At 35.3% G+C, this 22,751-nt stretch overlaps 1 protein-coding gene across 6 annotated transcripts in view; it reads right to left on the bottom strand.

Moving 5' to 3' along the window:
- LOC143244286 (uncharacterized) overlaps positions 1–22,751 on the bottom strand; it is a 130,178-nt gene that overhangs the window by 104,081 nt on the left and 3,346 nt on the right. For all 6 annotated transcript variants that reach the window (XM_076488663.1, XM_076488660.1, XM_076488664.1 and 3 more), the window contains exon 2: positions 12,145–12,194. In XM_076488663.1, coding sequence (XP_076344778.1) covers positions 12,145–12,194 — 50 coding nt within the window. The remainder of the gene's footprint in view (positions 1–12,144; positions 12,195–22,751) is intronic.

The raw sequence follows: 22,751 nt of genomic DNA on the forward strand, positions 1-22,751 counted from the left end.
AAAACTTTTTTACAGCTCTAAATGCTATGTATTTTAAAAACCAATAAAACCAGAGAGCAGATGATATTGATGTAAATTTTTTGTTAACGAGCAACAATGTTTTCATTTGTCTGCACTAGCTCTATTAATATTTCATTTTCACAATGGCTATATGATATCAGATACTTTTTAAAAGTCAGTTGTTGGATAACTCTGTTAATAATTTCCCAATATGTTATATATTTACCCATTCACAATGGGCTTGGTATAATATACAAGTTTGTCTACACACTTGCACACATTAAGTATTTGCATAACTTTTGATACAGCCTGTATATCTTCACAAAATTTGAGACTTTTAGTAATGAAAACAAAAATCATATTTTTAATGAAATGTTTCTATTAGAGATTTGTTTGTGAAAGTAGAGTTTGTTTCAGTACTAGTCTGAGTGCAAAGTGATTTCGTGTTATGATTAAAAACTATTCTTCGTCCTAAGAATCTCAAATATTATTTGCAAAATCTCTAAAACCTCCTAAATACATTTCAAATATTTGTTTTCAGTGTGACTTAATATTTTATGTAGTTTTCTATACTCTATGTAAAGTCTGTCACTTAACTAACCTTGTAACCATCACACAGAATAGGAAATATACATTATGCTTTTTTCATGCTAGAATGACTACAGTTATAACACAAAAATATAAATGTTTTGTTTACGTAGGCTTAAGTCTCATAATGCTACACACACACACACACACACACACACACATATATATATATATATATATATTATTTTTTATTATATTGGTCTTCTAGGTATGCGTAACTTGTATTGACACATTGCATGTGCACTCAGGTCACGTATCCAATAATATAAAACAGATATTTAGTCTGACCTGTCTTGGCTGTGTTTTAGTGGATTAGTATTTTGTAATATACATGTGAATAGATTATTACTATTTAGAAATAAATTATTAAACTTGTTTTTCTTAAAACATAGAACAATAAATGAAAAAGTAAAGGAAATAATTATCTGTTCTCACTACACTGTTTGTACTCAGTTGCTGCTGAATGTATGTTGAAGTAAGTGTACATAAGGGACCATTTTCATAAATGGAAAGAGGTGAATGGTACCACGATGTTTCATTCAGTACATAAGCCATATCTCAGCAAAATAAAAAGATGAGATTCTTATTTTATATTCTAGCTTAATTAGTTTAGTAATTGGAGTTCCTAATTTGTACAAAACTGTAGACTTAGTATTTTGATATTACAAACATCTTAATTTTAACCAGTGCTGCATTCAACATACCACATGACTAACTAAAAATCTATATTTACGTTTGTTCTTTTAATATATACTTTTAAATTAAGAAATTAACTCATGTATAAAATCTGAATTATAATCTACAATTTGATTCCTAACAATGACATAAATTTATAAAATAGCAGTTTAATATAATTTTAAATGCAAGTCAACAAATATAATAACATAGCCTCTGACCCCTGACCTGTAGCAAAAGGGTTAATGAAGAGCTTTTAACTACAGTAGTATAGTATTTTGGTTTAATAAATCTCAAATATATCATCCTAAAGCAATTTTAGTATTTAAAACAAAACTAATGTAAATAATTCTGTAAATTGTTAGTTCAATCAGATTAACCATCAGTTTCAAAGCTTCTACCTTTTTTGTAATCAGCATTCAATCTATTTCAAGCCAGCAACTGATAGCAATGTTTAGAAACAAAATAAGAAGGATCCAAGCCTGTAGTGATGCCAACGGGGTTCACTTTCAACATTGTTTATAATTGTCATTCATATTTACTTCCTGTATTCTATATTGAAACATGTCTGTTAATAAATATATAAGTGCACAGTGACTTTCCAAACACCCTGTAGTAATGTGATTGATAAGACAGTGAAATAATTTAAATATGAACATTTCAACCTTTTAATTAAAATTAAAAAAAATATTTACAATCAATTTAAAAAAATAATGTTGATAAACAGGATGCCTATTTTCAATTTTTACAAAGATGTCATTTCATGTGAAATCATCCAGATGTTGGTAGATTTTCCATGTGACCCCCTCAGAATGCCTTGAAAAAATTCACATGTGCTCATCTACCCATATAATGAAAAGATTAGATCAATATCTTTAATAGTTTCTGATTTACAGCACTGTAAAATTTAGTTACTTTTTTTTTTTTACTTTTGGCAAATTCATTTTTGGGCAACTTTGGCTGCTTAAAGCTGCAAGAGTAATGGTGGTAGAATACTGAAATTTGCTACACTGACTGAATTAATCCCACAGAATTCAAAAATGGTCTCAAACCAAGTTTATCTCTCTTAGGATCTGCATAGTGAGGCTGTAAAATCACCTGAAAACCCAAAATCGTAAAAAACATTGGTTTATTTAATAAGCCACAGCTCTAAGACTTAATATGATACAAAGCTGAATTTTTAATCAAATTTCCTATAACATATCACTTGATAAATCAGCAACTGTTGTAATTAAAAGTCTATTAGATCTCCTGTAAAAACATTTAGTTGCATGCAACTTTTTATGATTTAGCTAAAAATAGCCCTACTTCAGGCCACAGTTTGACCATGTCACCAGTTATTCAGCCTTTTCAGATTTTTACCATAGATTCTTACATCTCTGAAAATGATCTACAAAACAAATCAAGATGGTGTTCAACCTACCTTTTGAGTTATAATTTTTTAAAGTACCCTCTGACCATACGTTTAATACTAGAAAAGAAAAACCTACAATTCAGGTGTGTTACTGTGTGCAAATATATCCATACAATTTTGAAAAAATTTATGAATCCCATTAAAATATTCTAATCAACTTTTACTATATATTCTTACATCTCTCAACATGATCTTCAGTTGAATACAAATGAATGCAGTCTGGATGATACTATTTCTTATAAGCAATGGTTCCATACAGAGGGGACAACTCTTGTGTCCCTTGCAGCAACTGCCAAAGATTTTTTGAATATTGTGTGTGAATCCTGTAACATTCTCACTCAACATCACTTCATTGCTAAGCTTTAGATTCAATGAAAAATGACCTCAGTCCTAACACAGCTATAATGTTATTAGACTATGCTGAAAACTATAACTTTATAGTTCAGTATGCTGTGCAGGGGCACCACTGGGATAATTCTCAGGCAACACTACACCCTTTGGTAATGTACTTCAGAGAATCAAATTCAGAAGATATCAGTGTTGTTAGCATGTGTGTTCTGTCAGATTGTCTGAAACATGACACAGTAGCTGTTCATGCTTTCATTACCACAGTACTAAGCCATGTTAAAGAGAAATATCCAAACACAGAAAAGATCATTTATTTCAGTGATGGTGCAGGTTCACAATACAAGAATTTTAAAAATCTTGCAAATCTATGCTACCATTTTGAAGATTATCAGTTGTCTGCTGAATGACATTTTTTTGCCACCAGATACGGAAAAAGTCCATGCAATGGAGTTGGGGGTAGAGTGAAGAGGCTGGTGGCTCGTGCAATCTTTCAATTGCCTATAAATAATCAAATGTTAAGTGTCTCTGATATGTACCACTGGGCAAAGGACCACATTCAGGGCATTCAGTTCTTTCTTATCAAGCAGGAATCAGTCCTGCAGAATTGTGTAAAGTTTGATCTACTTGAGCACTATGCAAAATACAAGACTGTGGCAGGTATTATGTCACATCATAGCTTTATTCCCCATTCTACCAACAAATTGTATATGAGAAGGCTATCAGATGATGATGTGTACACAGTTGTAACTGTTGGTAGTGGCAGTGAAAGTGATGCTGCAGCAGCTCAAATAGGGTCCAACAATAGCAATGACAATTATCAGCCAGGGAAATGTGTGGGACGCATATACGATCATGAATGGTATATGGGAAACATAAAAGATAGATCAGATGAACATTCTGACGTGTTGGTGTCATTTATGAAGAAATCAAGAAATGGTGTGTTCTCATGGCCTGCAAAGTCATGTAAAGATAAAAGCTGGATTCCTTTCCAACGTATTCTTTGTCTGATAAGAGCACCTATCATGCAAGGCAGTAGTGCTTGCCACTATGTTCTAAGTTAAAGTGATCTCAACATAAATTCAAATTTCAGAAATGTATTTAAGCTGTCTGAAAAAAGCAATGTTTATTTGATGTTGTTAAGGCTAATTTATCACCAAAGCAGTTTTTGAAACATTTCATTGTCATGATTATTTCAGTTTGGTGTGACAATAATCTTTCTCAGTTATCCCCTGTTGTAGCACTGTGCTTTTTGTGTCTGATTTACCTTTGTATTTATTATATTATGAATCTTAAACTCAGCCATATCTGCATAACTGCAATGCATACATAATATATTTGCATTGCCATGTGATCTAACTAGTTATGCCAATAAACTTGTTCAGAAATGAATTAATTCTTTCTTGTTTCTTACAACTTCATTATTTAACACTGTGAATTGTTTGTTTGTTTGTTTTGGAATTTCGCACAAAGCTACTCGGCTATCTGTGCTAGCCGTCCCTAATTTAGCAGTGTAAGACTAGAGGGAAGGCAGCTAGTCATCACCACCCACCGCCAACTCTTGGGCTACTCTTTTACCAACGAATAGTGGGATTGACCGTCACTTTATAACGCCCCCATAGCTGGGAGGCGAGCATGTTTAAGCGACTGGCGCGAACCCGCGACCCTCAGATTACGAAGTGCACGCCTTAACACGCTAGACTATGCCGGGCCCTTAACACTGTGAAAGGCTGGTTAGAATATTTCAGTGGGATTCATAAAATTCTGACAGGTATTTTTCAAAATTGTATGGATATATTTGCACACAGTAACACACCTGAACTGAATTTTTTATAAATAAAAAATGTATGGTCAGAGGATACCTTAAAAAATTATAACTCAAAAAATAAGTTGAACTCCATCTTGTTTTTTTTTGTAGATCATATTCAGAGATGTAAAAAATCTGAAAAGGCTGATTAACTGGTGACATGGTCAAACTGTGGCCTGAAGTAGGGCTATTTTTAGCTAAATCATAAAAAGTTGCATGCAACTAAATGTTTTTACAGGAGATCTAATAGACTTTTAATTACAACAGTTGCTGATTTATCAAGTGATATGTTATAGGAAATTTTACTAAAAAATTTAGCTTTGTATCATATTAAGTCTTAGAGCTATGGTTTATTAAATAAACCAATGTTTGTTACAACTTTGGGTTTTCAGGTGATTTTACAGCCTCACTATGCAAATCCTAAGAGAGATAAACTTGGTTTGAGACCATTTTTGAATTCTGTGGGATTAATTCAGTCAGTGTAGCAAATTTCAGTATTCTACCACCATTACTCTTGCAGCTTTAAGCAGCCAAAGTTGCCCAAAAATGAATTTGCCAAAAGTAAAAAAAAAAAGTAACTAAATTTTACAGTGCTGTAAATCAGAAACTATTAGAGATATTGATCTAATCTTTGGCAGTTTTTCTTTATATGGGTAGATGAGTACCTGTGAATTTTTTCAAGGCATTCTGTAGGGGTCACCTGTAGCTCCCTGGGTGATTTGACATGGAATGACCCAAAGTCATTATTTACACAGTTATTTCACTTGCATTTTCATGTATTTTATATATGAACAATATGAGAAACACTTTTCTCAAGAGAATTCTTATTTTACTACAATGAAAAATTGATTCTATAACAAGTCTATGTTATAAGAGCTATAGTCAAAATATAAAACGCATCTGTAATAAAAATTTCTTTTAATAGCTTTATTTTAAGTATATGCCCTTCATCAGTGGGAAGTCAACAGTAAAGAGAATGATAAAAAGAAAAAAATAAACTTATATTCATGACATGCAATGGAAAAAAAAATGCACACAAACCATCAGGCAGTTAATACCTTTCCCTGAGTGTCCAAAATATCAGGGACCAAAAATTTATGAATGAGTCTTTTCATGGTGACATCAGTTAATAACAGTGATTAGTCTGTGGTTCAGTCACGTAAATTCATTGCAATTCCTCAGGTGTTTCTACTTTAATACATGTTTGTACAAAAAAAAGTAATGTCTGATTTGAATTTTTACTAGGGCGGATGTAATTAGTTTCTAATAAAAACTATCAAAGTGAAAACAACAGAATAATCAGAGAACTTGTAAAGTCCAACACGACAGAAGAAAACTAGATATTCTGTGTTTCCTTCATGGTTTTACATCATCAGTGGTCCACAAACAACTTAACATGTGGCTTCCCTAATGAATATCACAGATATAAGGAACATCTGCAGCCTTCTCAATGGACAATAAAGGTTATTTGAGGACTTACTACATTTGCTTCTATACTGTACTGTAAAGATGCTCCATGAGAGTGTTATCAAGTCCATGGAAAGCATCATTAAAACACATTCAGAAAGCTGCATCTGTGTGTGAGAAAACCCTCCAAATTAAACTATGATCCACTGACATGGCTATTCTCTTAATGCCCACTACATTGACCTGTTAAAATCACTGGATCAATTTCTTCAATGAGGATTAAAGTTACTTTTATTGCAAATATCTGAGTCTTGAAAACTCAAGTTTCATAGTGTTTGTGTTTGTTGACTTTGATTGTTTAGTACAGGTTTGGTACTTTAATATTTAAGAATACACACCGAGAAAATGAAAATACACCTAAGCTGATGAAACACATAACAGTTAGAAGGTCAGAAAACAGCAAAAGCCTATACTCTAAATGCATCTTCAGGTTGGAAGGTCAGCCAGCTGTGTACATAGTAAACAGTCATAAAATGCCTGGTCACATCAACTCTTCTTCAAAAACTACTTTTACAGAGAAAATAATTAAGCCAGCTCAAGTCAAACATTTCTACAAGTTTCACATGTGCTTCATGCCCTGTTTACCCATAGAAGATGTAACTCAAACAGCTTTAAGCTTTCAAGTTCTCAGGTCACAATGAGTCTCTCCTTGACCAGTACTTACAGCTGTGCCACACCTTGTTTTCATGCTCATGGAAATGGACAACACAGATTACCTTTCACTCCTATTGTTTGATACTGACATAACAAACAAAGACCCAGACTGGCAGGAAAGGAGAGGATTACAGTAAAGACTGCAGAACTAGTTTCTGTACATAAGCTGACTGTGATTAGCAGACACTAACTCATGTATTTCTAACCATTAGAATCCACTAATATTTTTTATCATCTCTTTTTGCAACTTTCTTCTAATACAAGTTTAGTACTAGTCAGGTGCAATTTTCAAAGGTTTGCCATGCAGGTATTACTCCATTCACAGTACACTTAAAGTCTACATTTTCTTGTATATTGTATTGAAACAATGTTAAGAAAGTACTATCTGCTTATAACATATGACTGAAAATATTTTATCATGATTATATAATCCAATGAGCACACCAAGTTTCCAGTTATAATATTGAAGCTACTTTTTATGAATTTTATTCACTACTGATAATTTCTTCCACTCATCAGTATTTCAACTCAATCCAATCAAATTACCTTGCACTAATCTTACTGAAATCAGTCAAGTAGAACTATATTTTCTCTCAGATATTCTCTCTCTTTGTTGCTCATATTTCATCCTAAACATTCAATGTCTGCCAAACATTTCCAAGTACTAAGAAAATAACTGTGCAATGTAATTCAATACAATATGTTGTAGATCGTTAGTTGCAGTTAATATCGAAATCAAATCCTTTGTTTCTATTCATATGTAAATGAATAGTTATATTATCTGTCTAATTCATCCATTCATATTATTCAACACAGTCAGTTTGTAAGACCACAAACATATTTATCCATGCACACACATTGTCTTGATACATGTGTATTATAAGCTTTGTCACATACAATAATAATTCCAAGTTGAGTGTGCCTAAAACATGCAAAAGTTGTTTTGGTAGCCCAGTTAGACTACATTATGCAGTCTATAACTATAGTGATGGTAGTAATTCATAGTTTTTCAGGATCTGTCAAACTCATTTTTCTACTGAGGTATCATAAAACAAATAGTCAATGGAAGAATTCAGCTAAATTAAAGACTTTTCAGACAAACTTCCCATTGGTTAGAACTGATACTTGTATTGTTAGTACAGCATATGTCATCTTATACTTAGAGGAAACACAACTTCCTCAGTTTTCACATCACACACAAAATCATATGCTCTCCAAGTGCAGTAAGAAAGATCTAGCTAGGGCCATACATTATGCTCCAAGGAGTTATTACCAATCAGCTACATTAGGTGAGTAAGTGCAGGAAGAAAGATCTAGCTAGAGCCATACACTATGCTTCAAGGAGTTACCACCAATCAGCTACATTAAGTAAGTAATTTTTTTTATAAGTCAGACAACATTTTGTCAAAGAAAAGTATCAAACAACTCAGAAAGCCACAGTTGGAACATCCTTTCAACTGAGTTAAACTCCTAACTATCATATTCAATTGTTCAAACTATTAGATCTACTGGCATCAATCACATTGGCTTAATCAAGCAACTTTCATTCAGTATTCTTCAGAAATCTCAACAGCTTGGAAAGTAAAGGTCATAAAACATCTTTGGTTTAATTCATTTTACAGTCAACAAAATGTCTTAAAGTCTTGATGACTGAGTAGTAATCATATGTACCTAATGTACACACTGTACATTACAATATCATAGTGTAACTCAGTAAACAAGAAATGCCATTATTTTCAGTCACAAACTTTATAGATGCATGATTGAGTTCAGTCCCAGCCATATTTCTGAAGCCAGTTGGTGGCAGTTTGACATATTCTCAGAGCTAGATCCAGAACTTCCAGATCAGTACTCTAAGCTCTTTTCTCCTCAGGTAATGGATCAGAGCGAGATAAAACAGTGCCCTCATCCTGTTTCCTGCTTAAAACACTTCACAACTAATGTGTCAAATATGTACAAATGCATCTGAAGGATTTTCACTGCCCACACTCACATGTCTCTTGACTGTTATAACACTTATGATAATAAATTAAACAACAGGAGCATAAGATTATTCTAGTCCAGTCAGACTCAGGCAGCTTACATGTTGGTAAGTTCATTGTTTCACTGTCTTTTCATAGTACCTTTTCTGTTAACATGCAAACTTGTGTGTCAACACAGACCATAACTACTACACACATTATAGTGGATACTGTGAGGCATCCTTTCTTGCAAGGAGGGGGGTGGATTGGAGGGTAGGAGGAGAACCATAAATCACATTTAAATAAAGTTATTTCCTTCCCAAACACAAAAGTATGTTTGACAAATGGCTTACTGATCTCTAGTCAGTTGTATATAATATGATGTGTTCATGTTAGTCAGCTAGTGTTAACAAATTCAGCAAGCATATGATTAACAGTCTGCATTACCCACTCTACTAAACCATTCAACTAGAGCTAAAGTGAAGGGAGAGTCTTTACCATACTCAATGCTTTACATAACTCAGAAAATAGTTGGCCGTTAAAAATAGTTCCCTAATTTATGGCAATCTCTTCTTGTGCTTTGAACCTCACTATCCAATAGCCACCAACCAGCCACAGACTACACAGATGTACTGTTCCACTTTGTCAATCACTTGATGGCCACAAGAATGTACAAGCATTAGTAGTATTGAGGGCTATCTTCTGTAGGGAAGAATCAACAATTCTCTTTCAGAGCCAACCCTGTTTAGTCTTTACAGATTTACAAGTTCTTTCTTAATAATTAGAATGGTACTCACTTCTGAAAGTTTAATTTAAAACATTCTCACTTCTCATTTTATCTTAACATATAAGATATTTACATAAAATTTATCCAAATTGAATAACATTTAGAGGTTCCTCAAGGCAGTTGAAAGTTTAACTTGTAGCTCACATTATATCTGCATATCCTGAATAGTATAGAATGTTTTAGTATATTATTATTGAACATTCTAGTATGTTCTGGAATATTCCAAAGTATTTTACAATATATAGACTGTTCAAAAACATTCCATTTGCGAGTAATCCAAGCTATTACATTTTACTTTTGGAATAAACTACATCATATGGAAATTTTCTAGAATTTTTGTGAGTGTATATAAACACTTTGCAGATTTTTCTGTATCATTTCAGCTGACACTGTACTGGCTTATTATTACAAAGAACAGAATCATATATGGATAGAGCATGACATACAGAGCAGGAAGAGCAGACCCTGAATGAAATTATCAGTTGATGTGAATCATTCTACAGCAGTGAATATAAGGCTGGTGTATAAAGTACCAGCAAAATCAGTCAGAAAGATTGCATACCCTTGTCCCCCCCCCTGTTCTTTTTCAAGATTGCATTTACATTCAATAATGTCAAACTGATCAATGATTCAGATGACTTTTTGTAATGTGATGAGAAATTTCAACTTTAATGTGCCCATTAAATTTGGTGCATGCCCAACTAAACTTTACAGAGTTATTAACCATAAAAATGCTGTATCTCCCCAATATAAGAAATGTATCAAAGTTATTCAGAATCCAAATCTGGATAAAATTTGGAGGACTGTTTCATACCAACTTCTCATCTTTTGTATACATCAATATATCAGTTTTTGAAAATACACACAGACCTAACTGCAATACCCTTGCTCCCAAAAGACTGACAAGGTGAAAAGAGTGATGAGGATAGAGGAGCAATTAGAGAATAACACAGCACAACAATTTTTTTGGAAAAGTTTTTGCTGATTGTGACAGGTACCTGGTGGGTATGCACAAATATAGTTTTGGTTTTGCTTCATCATATGGGAACTCTGAGAAATAGACAGTTAACTGTTTACCAGCAATAACATATTTAATTGCTTTTATGTTTCTAATACACTATTAAGTTCAACATAATTAAAAGTGCTTTGCTCCTCATTTTCGTTTGTATTCAATGTTTGGTGCATCACGTTGCAGTGTCCAACAGTAGTCAGTAAGCATTGATGGATTCCAGTTGCCCTGATATCATTTTTCCATTGTAGCAAAACTGAAGATTTCAATGAAATGGTAAGTGATGGGTAAATTTGGATGTGATTTTCATGCTCAGCAGCCAAAAATCTATAAGGAACACCCAACAGTGTTCAAGAAGCAAAAAAATTATTGTGCAGTGTAATCATCTTCTAAACCTATAAAGAGGACAAGAAGCAATATTATTACTCTTAATTTAGCAGGAAATATGGACAAAAAAAGGTGAGTGAGAGAAAAGCAACATCTGTCCTCTCTGCCAGAGTTGGTTGTGATGTGCAGAAGCTAACCATCAGCTTTCCTCAGTCCAAATATCTTGATATCACTTCTGTGGAGAATTTGTCTAAAGCTTGTAACATTCACACTTGTTCACTGAGATAGCAAAATCTTTAATGAATTTTAAAAGAAAAGAACAGTGATGTTGTCTGGACCAGGAGTAAACTAACTTCTAGGTGTTCCAAAGTTGATTTTTAGTAAGGAAAGGAAAGGCTTAAGTTTCTGCTGTGGTAAATCTGCTAATAGAGTGGAGAGTCAATGATTATGTAAAGTCAGTTTGCTTTGAAACAACAACAAGCAAGATCAGTTACACAAATGAAACTAGGTGTGCTGTTAGCATAAAGATTAAACTGAAACATTCTGTATTTTTCATGTTGGGATCATATCTTAGAAACTCTAATGATTTGTGTTTTCAAAGAATGTATGAGCTTTTCTCAGGTCCAGATATTGCAATTTTCAATCAATTTCAATAATTTGGGGTTTATCTAGATTAGTTATGAAGCTGCAGTTGATCATGATAAACTAGCAGAAACTATGGAAGAAATTATGACGTTTGCTACAAGACGACTTCAGGTAAGCCATTCTTGAGACAATTATTGAGAGCTTCTTCAACTTGCTATAACTTTTAGAGGTGGTATCTCTCCTCTTCTGGTGTAATTCACAGTACTTGAAGCACTACATCATGCTCAGTCAATGACCAAGGCATTATATTGTTTATTTTAAAAATAATAGGATAATTTTAAAATTCTTGCTTCTACAATGCTACATTTTGATAACACAATGATAATTATGATACATAAGGATTTTCCTTATTTTTAGAGCATTGAACAGAAATGTACAAGAAATTTCCAAAGAGTCACATGTACATTATATATGTACAGCTTACATTTATTTAACTAAATCATAAACATTGACATAAAATCTTACCTAAATACTGAAACTGCCAACATGATGATGACTCCTTCTAAAACACCACTCTGGAAAATAAATTATTACTCACATCATATCTTAGCCATAATAAATTTAACACTAAAAGCATTTGTTATTTACACTGTGCACACAACAATGAAATTTGAATACACACACATAGCTAGAAAATTTCACTCAAAAACAAAAGACTAGATAAAGGTAAAACTAAACTAAATATAAGTATTGGAAAACTGCAAAACAGAAAAGAGAAGGGATGAAAACCAATAATTATTTTAAGGTTTTTTAAAACTTGAGTTGTGGTTTTTATATAGTATGAATTTTACTGGTGTTGCAACCAATACGATAAGTTCTTATAATAATATTAAAATACATCTATAAGGCATGTTCAAATCTAACATACAAAACACTGGATGAAACTTGGTTAAACTCCCTAAACAAGCTGTAAATTTTTGTGTCAAATACATCTTGTGAAGCTACAAGCAGCACTTTAAACACAGACTATTACAAAAACACAGTCAGTGTTCAAAAAGATGGTAATATATATATATATATATATATATATTTGGTTTATTAATTAGTATTAGTTCATTTTTGTAATTATATAAATACACGTGATTTTGTTTCAACAAGGAATTTGATTTAGCTTTTTTACCCTCTCAAATGATGGCAGAAATAGTTGGTACAGTATGCAGTGCTTTCAACTAAGGGTCAAGATTTGACAAAATTATGAAAAATGTAGATCAGTATTTGAGGTAATTCACTCGAAAATGGTGAACAATGTTTTAGTGAAAACATTTTCATATAAAACATACACTGAAAGTATGTTCAGTAGATGTTAAATGCTTTAATAGTAACACAAATATCTGTAATTATGGAAAAGCATAAATGTAATTGACAACTATACAGAATTTTAGTGATACTGTTAGTGATTGTAAGTACCATATTTAAAAATATGAAGCTACATATAATAATATCATTTATTTTAAATTTTGTTATACAAGCAAAACAGAACTAAGAATGTCTTTAGCAAAATCGAAATGTGAAACAAATATTTCATTTAATTTTGCATCAAATATAATGTTCTCTACAAGTTGTTGAAAAACTTTCTTGAATACTGTAAAATACTCAAAGAAATAAACACTGCAATGGATCATTATTTCAACTGAGTAATTTATTCTTTCATCACTGAAAACTTCACTGAAGAATTTTAAGGCTCATGTCACTGGTTATTTATCCATTGGAATCCTTCAGTATCATGCAACTTACCCCTTGTCACTGAAAAGTTAGATTCTTGAATTGGTTTAAATAATGTACTCTGGTGTTTCACTGGAGAAGCTGATACTTCATGTCTTATTTCATCAAGCTCAAAATATATTGATGTCCCTAAGAGCTCAGTTTCATTACTTGCAGGAAGAAATTGTACAGGCTGGTCTACCAACCCCAACTCAGTTGTGACAGAATTGAGTATCTCCATTTCTTTTGCGCCCCTTTTCAGAGGTCCTCTTGTCATTCTCATATAGATCCCACTGAATGGTGAGTGTTCTACAGTCAGGTACACTTTTACACATCTACACAAGCTACCAGTAAATTAACAACTAAATTTCTGGTAGCAATGAACACTATGAAGATGGAATGTTCTATAAGACTGCTTAGGTACTTTTTGGATGGAGAGCAATTATACTATATCAAATACAATATAAATTACTGGATCACTGCTCATGGACTATCATCACTAAAGTATAAAGGGTTTTTGCCCATTCATCCTAACTTTCACATTGAACAAACCAGGGTTTGTTTACTGTTCAAAACAGGAAACAAGATTCACCTATTGCATTGTCTCTGGAGCATCATTCTTCAGGACTCCTCAATGTGAGCTCCACCCTCTCTTCTTGTGGAGCAAGGGAGATCTTACCACTTTCAGTTTCTATTGTTGGGATGGTAGACATAGGTCTGTTTCTCCCAAGTGATGTTTGTACTCTCTATCCACTCAAGGAGAAAAAAAGCTGGATACCCTCCTACCTTAAACTTGAATGTTTTTCCTAAATGTCTTGTGGGGAGCTGGATCAACCTATATGGAAGCTTCCTCTTAACTCTAGTTCAGTGATGACACTTCACTCTCTGGCTGTGTAAGGCTGGTTTTTCTTTCAGGTCATTATATTTCTTTTCATGATCATGGAAGAGGGGCCTCAATTCCTCATAATTCTGTACATGGAGTATCACTTCCATAAGCCAATGATTGAAGTGCATTTGTTCCACATCCTCTTCATAATTCATGGGACAGGAGACATTGCTTTGCCTTCCAGGTTGTGATTCTGTTCACTACATTGGCTTTCTGGCAGTATATGTTCTGAAATTGTTTGTAGCCATTAAAGTAGTATTTTGGCCAGAATGTTTCCTGCATATGATAGCCATGAAATACCTTAATAATTTCTACAGTAATTTTGATCCCCTTTACATTTGTAAATTGTTACAATTAGGACATCCTTTAGCTCCTGAGATAGAACACCAGCTTGCCAACATCATTCAAAAAGTTACAATAATTCTAGTTTTATTACTAGTCCTCCACTTTTGAAACTCTTAGCTGGTGCTTTTCTGGATTTAATCATTTTCATTGCCTTCACACGTTTTTCTGAAATTGGTGGGTCACTGAGTATTGTATCTATTATTAATAATGACAATACCTGAGCCAGGACTGTGTCATGAATCACTGATACCTTATTTAGTAAAGAATCAGTGTTCTTTCCACCTCTGAAATATATTAACCTTGTTTGCAAACAACTCTTGAGCAGAACAGTTGTTCCATGCTTTGATTTATACATCACCTTCAGACTGTTAAAAGATCATTTTGTATTATGTTTGTCAACTAAAGACTGTATATCCTCTGCTTTTTGTTGCCACCACTGATCTTGAAGTTTGCAGATGTTTTTGGAGGTTTATGTCAGCTGCTTTCCATCACTTAGTAGTTTGTTGAGTGTGCCTGCTATTTAGTAAGGCTTGTCAAGCTTTCTTTTCTCATCTAACAGTTTTGGATGTTATCATTTATGTTGAACCAATCAGCAAGTTCCTTATTGTCAAAGCCCATTTCTGCAGCAGTTGTGTCTCATATAATGATTTTGAAATGGTTATGTAACATTGGGATTGACTGAGCTGCTAGGGATTCATTTCAAAACATTCAGAGATTTTGATTCTCTCAAGTTTCTCTCTACAAGCAGGATCTCACAGTTATGCTATATTCAGTCTCTAAGATACAGCTATCTGTTGTTTTTTTTTGCACCAAACAGGAATGATCTTTAGTCTACAACTGTATAAATAAGTGTGTGATTAGTGTCTCAGTTTCCATCACACATGGGTAATGTAGACATGACATCAGCAAGGTACCAACTTTGTGTTAGAACCCACTCAAGGGCAATCCATCACTGGGAATGTGGGTGACACCAACTGTAATACCATTTTCTGTGATGTCTGAAAAGTGTGTTTGTTATTTCCAAATCTAGCTCAGTGCAGCAGCTAAGAAGTAATCCCACACTTGAAATTATCTTTCTTCGTCCAAGGTAGCCTAACATGTAATTCCAAGTTTGATGATCTGAACCAACACAGCTACAGAAGCCTCCAAGGGCTAAAAGCTTACCACAACCAGCAACCAAATCCAAGAGACTCCTCAAAGCCAGACAGAACTCTTATTTTATGAGTTTTGTTTGTCGTCATTGGTGCATAGGTCGTAATGATGGTGAAGAAGCTGTTTTTGTACAGTGAAAGTCACATCATCATCAGACTTTTAGAGATACAAGGAGGGAACAGTTCTACATTTGTGCCTATATGACTGGTTACTGCAAATTCTACTGCAGTATCACTTCTCCCTTTGCCACTTATGCCAGACCAAGAGAGGGTGTGGTTCTTTTCCTGTAGTTCCTCTGAACTGTGTTTCTTACAGTGAAGCAATTTTGATATCATATCTATATAAGTCCTTATGAACTACACCAATATGTCATTTTGGACTACAGTTATTTTTTCAACCTAAGAGCATTCTGATACTACTCTGTTGTCAATCCACAATGATCACACTCAAACAACCTATATGCAGATGACCAACTAATAACTCCCAGCTCTTCAAACCTGTCACCATCATTGGCAACCCATCACTGTAAGACTTCCTCCTCATTCTTAGCCTTCACTGGTGTTTAAACTGCAGAAACAATCACAAGTTGTAGATGCACCTTCAGATTGAGCTCCAAGGTTCAATGGAAAGCTAGGACATGACAGTGCTAAAGGTACTGATCCTATCAGTTGCAGTGTTCAAAACAAATTAGAGGATGCCTTCTCTTCTGTTTACTCAGTTAAACCAAGTTTTTCACCACACAAATTAATCCACCATCCATTAATGGTTTCACCATATTCCTGGTTTGGTTAGACCTGAGGTTGCTGTCGCTTGTCAAAGGTACTATCCCAAGGATACAGAAAATGGAAGGGCACATCACAATCTCTCCATAGGCTATTAGCAGCAGCTATGTCTTGTGCTATACCCAAAAATGGATGAGATAGCATGGGAATAAAACAGCCTTCTCCTTTTTGATAAGAAAACCAGCTTTCATAGCTTCTGATAACAGAGTTAGAGTGTGCAGTTCTGCCAAATGACAAAAAGCGGCTAGAAAAATCCAGTCGTTTATTTAATGTCAAGTGTAACTGCTGAGGGAATGAAAATGACATAAAAAAGTTCTGACTATCCAGCAAAAAACACATATCAGATGCAAGGCCAAATGGTAAAGCACAAAATAGAAAAACTTGGTTATTGTGCATGAAACAGTGAACATCTAAAAGACTCGATGATTGAGATATGAAGGTAGGCATCTGTGATGTCAAATTTTGTTATCCATAGTCAGGGTGTAAGGAATCAATGAAGAGAAAAAAATGACTCCATTGTAAACCAAAGGAGGTGGAGGAAGTAACTGAGATGAGAAAGCTCAATGACAGGTTGACAAATGCTAATTTTTCAGTACTGCAAATAGTTGAGAATGAGAAAAAAACCCTTGAGAGGAGATGATGTGCTCTATGGCTTCTTTGCGCAGAAAATCCTGGATGGCTTATGCTTGACAATTGAATGCAAGAGAGTAATTAGGTATGAGAAACAGAGGAGGAAGAGACGTAAACTGAAAGACCAGTCCACTTCTTAGAACTTTAATGACTCCTTCATCTCTGATGAATGTCTCCCACACTGATAAAGACCTTTTGAGATGAGATCCCATAGGACTTAACCCTATAAAGCAGTCACCAATACTAAAATCTGCACTCCAGTTTTGGTGGAGGATCCCCACTGATAAAATCAAAATCACCCTTGTGTTCAAATGGATTATGGCACCGAAGCAGGAGGTCTGGAAACTTGAACAGGATATGCAAAAACTCTTCTGTAGAAGAACTTCAGAAAAGTCAACAAGCCAGTGTAGAATGTGAAGAGTGTAGAAAGTCCCCATTCACTGAGATACCAAGAAGACTGAACTCACTGCAAATATAGTTTGTAAAAAGAAAAAAGTTTTTCTGATACCTATAAGGGCCAACACAAGAAAGCAAATTCCCTCCAAAAAGTTATCTCTCTACAAAAAATCCCAGCAGCAAACAAGCCAAGGTACCAAGAAGAGAGCAGAAGCTAATAACCTGCTAAAATGTGAAAATGAGTAAATGACTAAGATCCTTTGAGCAGGAGATCTATGACAGCTCTCAGATAACAGTTGTAAAAATGACAAAAATGCAAAACTGTTGTAAGTGACAAATGAATTCTGGAAAATTTCCACCAATACAGCTTCAGAACCAATATGAGTAAAAGTATCAGACTGCAAATGAAATTCTACCTCTCTCTGTCTGCCTTCCATGCAAGGTGCCCACCCACCCCAACACTCAGGAAATGTTATGACTCATGAGATGATAGAGGAGGAGCATCAGGTGAGTCAGTGTCCGAGACATGAATCTAAGTATTCATATTTGTAAAAATGTCTTCAAATTTGTTTTATTGTAAAATCAAGAAACTAAACAGGAAAATAAAGCCCCATAAAAAATCTAAAATAGTTTAAAAGAAAACATTGCAAATGTAGTAATAGCAGCAAACAGGAAGCTGTTTGTGGAAATCTTCCACACATTATTGTTTTCATACTTTTTGACACTGAGAAAAGTGAATAACAAAGAATAACAAGGAGCTTTTATACAAATTGAGAGAGTCAAAAATTAAACTGCTAAGGGTGATATAGTAAGGTATAGAGACTGGAACAAGTGAGGTAGAATTCATACTAATGCTTAGATATGCAAAGATGGGAACTTTCATCCAGATAAAACTAAAGTGGAAGTAGAAGTAAATGCATTCCTGAAACAAGAATTAATCAACCTTCAAAGTTTCCATACTATAACTTGAAAATGTTTTATAAATCCCCATGAAATGATAAGAGTACTGTTGCAGAAAGTAACAAAGATTAATATGATGTCTGAAGCAGTGGAGATACCAGGATATTTTCGTTGGGGGGGGGGGGCTGAGGTAAAACTGTGGAGGGGCTTCCTGAAATGCCATCAGTATGAAGTATAGATGGTAACTTATAATAATGTAAATACCAAGGTACATTTCAGAAAGATGTGCTATTTTGAACCGCTTTTCAATGCAGTTTTCATTGGAAACTCATACTCTGATTGATAATTCATTATCACAAATTAGAAATAATCTGTTTATGAATATATGCATACATGTAAAAGAGGAAGCTCACCTAAATTCCACCCAAGGTAATACGTAATAATAAAGAAAATCAAGATTAGCTATTAGATTGAACATTTAATATACCATTAAGAGTAAAGCTACAAACCAAAAGAAATATAATATAAAGACATAGTTTACATATCAGAACTGATTTATCCCATGTGAAGTTAATACACTCTAAGGAAAAGTAAGGTCACTATCAGGCTAACTATCTTTCATCATGTTGTGTTTATAGTCAATATTACTTCAAAACAATGAGCCTGTTCTGGTGATTGGCAGCAAATGTATCTATAACAGTATCAATATTGAGTTGTTTTGCCCTCCTGGAGTTTACTGATATGACAGCAAGGTTGCTGGTGCAGTTGTTACCACTGCAGTTGCGTAAGTATGTCTTGAGAAGCTTCAGACATGAGAAACTTCTCTCACAGACAGCTGAAGTGACAGGCAGGGTCACAGCAATACATACAAGTTTGTGAAGATCCATGAAGGAATCCTTGTATGGCTCCAGCATGATTGCAAGCTCCAATGGTTTGAAAACTTCCTGTCCCTTGTCTTTCTTCCTAGCAATTAGCCGGTTCAACTGGTGGACCTCCACTGCAAGGTCATCCTCTGCCACACCATAATTTGCTGCCATTCCTAAGAGTGCTGTGCTTCCTTATCCAGAAATGTGGAGTGTTTGGGGTTCAATGCAGTTGCACCCATCAGAACACTGCAGGCATCAGAGAAGAATCTTCTATTCAGCTCGTTGAGCATCCTGTCTATGATGGCATAGAAGGTGTGTCTCCTGGCATCTGGTGTTGGTTCATCTCTTTGGCCAGTACTAGATGTAATTATGAATTTGTCCAGGTGTCTGGGGGCAGATCGCTGTCCACCTTGAAGCACCGTCTCGGTGCATATTCCCACTTTCTTACATATATCTTCAGAAGATTCTTCCAAGTCTTTCCATGCTGCTTCAGTTCTCATTTCTGAGAGACCAGAGATGACAGATTGTACTAGGTCCTCTGCAGAGGCCAGCTGCAGGTCAGATGACTGGAGGTGGTTTGATAGCTGTTTTGTCATCAGCAGTAGTTTTTCTATGGCCACTAGACTGGTTACGAACTGCTGATCTAGGAGGATGCACAGGCCCTTTGATTCAGTGACTCTGTGGACATTGTCCCCCTCCACAAGATGCTTTAGGGTTGTCACAATGGCAAGGAGGGTTCTTTTCACAGCCAGACAAGCAGCATGTAGGCAAGCCCATCTTGTGTCTGACAGTCGCTTCAACTCTATGTGCTGGTTCACGAGTTCAAGCTCCTTCTGTACCTTCAGAAATCCTTCATGCACAACTGATGTAGGGAAGAATTTGTACAGCTTCTGAATTGTCACAAAGAACTCTGCTACAGCCTGGACATTATGCACACAATCAACTAGCACAAGGTTGAGCCTGTGTGCATAGCATTGGACATACACATACCTTTCCTGTATACCACTGATGTGCCCTGACATGAGTGCAGCTCCATCATAGCACTGGCCAATGGAGGAATTATGGTCAATACCACATTTAGCTAGAGTCTCTATGATTTTCTTGAGCAAAGAATCTGCATCCATACCCTCAGCAGCTGTGAAGTCCAGGAACTCCTCGTGAAGGCTCTGTTGGTGGAGGTACCTTACCACAATAGACAGCTGTTCTTGCTTGCTCATATCCTTTGTTTCATCCACCATTAGAGCAAAATGCTCAGCTTCTATGACCTCTTTGCTGATATTCTTCCTGATCATTCCAGCTATGATGTCAAGCAGTTCGTTTTGGATATCATGGTGCATGTACTTGGCATTGCCAGGACTACTCAGCTTCTTCTTCACAATTTCATCGTACCTAGAAATCATGTCAAGAAGTTCCAGGAAATTGCCCCTGTTATCTGACTGACTACCTTCCCTGTGACCTCTCTGGGTTTCATTCTGGCAGGCTGTGTAGAGCAGTGCATCTAACATGGCTCTTATGTAATGTCGGTTTTCCTCCACAGTTTTAGCATGGCTTGCATCGAAAGCATTTTGGATCCTTGGACCCTTTGTTTCTGCAATTTAAACTCTGCCCAAGCTTGCATGGCAAACTTGTGTCCTGCACAGTTATAATGGGACTCCAGTGATGTAGTCGCCTTCTTCCAGTTCCGAAAGCCTTCATGGGTGAAAAACTTCTCAGCTTTACTGAAGTGTGTGTGACTGAAAAGACGACATGTGAAGCAGAATGCAGCATCTTGGGTCACAGAGTACTCCAACCACGAGTGCTGATCACGCCAATTCTTGTTGAATGACCTTGACTGGCTGCTGTATTCTGTGGCCAGCATCTCTTCAAGTCTGGACAGGTAGGACCACTATCTGGAAGCTGGCTCAGGTCTTTGGGTCCTGGTGGTAATTTTTCACCCTGGGTGCAAGTGGTGCCCACTTGCGGCTGGGGTCCCGCACTAGTCATGTCCTCATTCTCACCATCACGATCACCACTGTCCTCCTCACTTGCACCACGTGTGTTTGTGGGACTATCTACTTGCTGCCTCTTCTTGGGTAGCAGGTATTGTCGCATAATAATCCATATGTGTAGTATAACTGGTTTATGTTTTGGTGGGTGATGTCTGACTCTTGTCTTGTGTATTGTTGTCCTTGTTTGAAAACGAGTCGCTGATTTCGATTTCCTTTTATTAATCCAAACTGAGTGTGTGTTCCAGTGTGAGGCCGAGTACCAGACAGAGCGAGAGCCGCGTAAACAAACATAACTCCCTTTCATACAGAGTGCTCGAACGTCAAAGTGACCCCTGAGCTGGCTGGCTGACTGCTAGTACCACTTCTTACTTCCAAGTTGTGTTAGCTTATATGAAACAAATAGAAATTTATCTCCTTATACTGGCATTAGGGCTTGCAAAGGATATTGATTTTAAACACTGAAATCTAAGGAAAAAGATGTAACATGCATACTATTGGGTATTTCATAAATAAGGAACAAATAACAACTAAACATAGTTCAACATTACGAACAACTGCTCTGCGGCATTAAAATCACCAAATTATATTAATAGTACATGAAAATCCAAAACATATCCATGAAATACTGTTAGAGAAAGTGTTTATCTTTAACCATATAGCACAAGTATTTAATTAGAAGGTAGTGATAATGTAAAATTACAGGGCTAATTAGGGAACACAAACACAGCTTTGATAGGGCATGTTGTAAAACTGTGGGCAGCTAATGGGAGTGACCGGGGGTGGCGTGCGGCTGGCATCTGGATCTCGATCGGGCTGAGCCGATCATTAGCCATACATAGATCATACACCATGGTCAGCAGCTTGGTGATCATACCCTTAAGGCGTTTGAGGCGGGAATCATGCGCTTGAACAAAGCAAACCCGCGACCTGGATATTGAATGGTCATAGTAGCACCAAAACAAAATGTCTAAATTGTAGTTGATCTCCACAGAAAGACTGGTTTCTTCATAAGTTTACATTATTCATACAGGCCAAACTGTGATTGTGATATTGTTCTTATTATCATATGTGTGACAAGCACCTGTTACAATAATATAACTACTACATTACATTAAATTAGGCACTTCTAAATAGCCCAGTGACAATTTCAAAATTCGTTCTAGAATTGTTTAGAAATATTATTTAGTCAGTTGACATGTAAGGTTATTATCTAATCATAAGTATAACATTAACTGGATTGTAAGTCACAATTTTAAGTGTATGCCACAATCATCAGTACAATTTTGGATGGCTGATACACAATGCAAAATGAACTCACAGAGGACACAACACTAGCTAAATGCTTCATAGTTTTGACCTATACATAATACACTTATACATGCATGCTATGTTTTACTTTTCAATAAAAGATAAATGAAATTAATGG

Source organism: Tachypleus tridentatus, chromosome 2 (assembly GCF_004210375.1).
Source record: "Tachypleus tridentatus isolate NWPU-2018 chromosome 2, ASM421037v1, whole genome shotgun sequence".
NCBI classification, from domain to species: domain Eukaryota; kingdom Metazoa; phylum Arthropoda; class Merostomata; order Xiphosura; family Limulidae; genus Tachypleus; species Tachypleus tridentatus.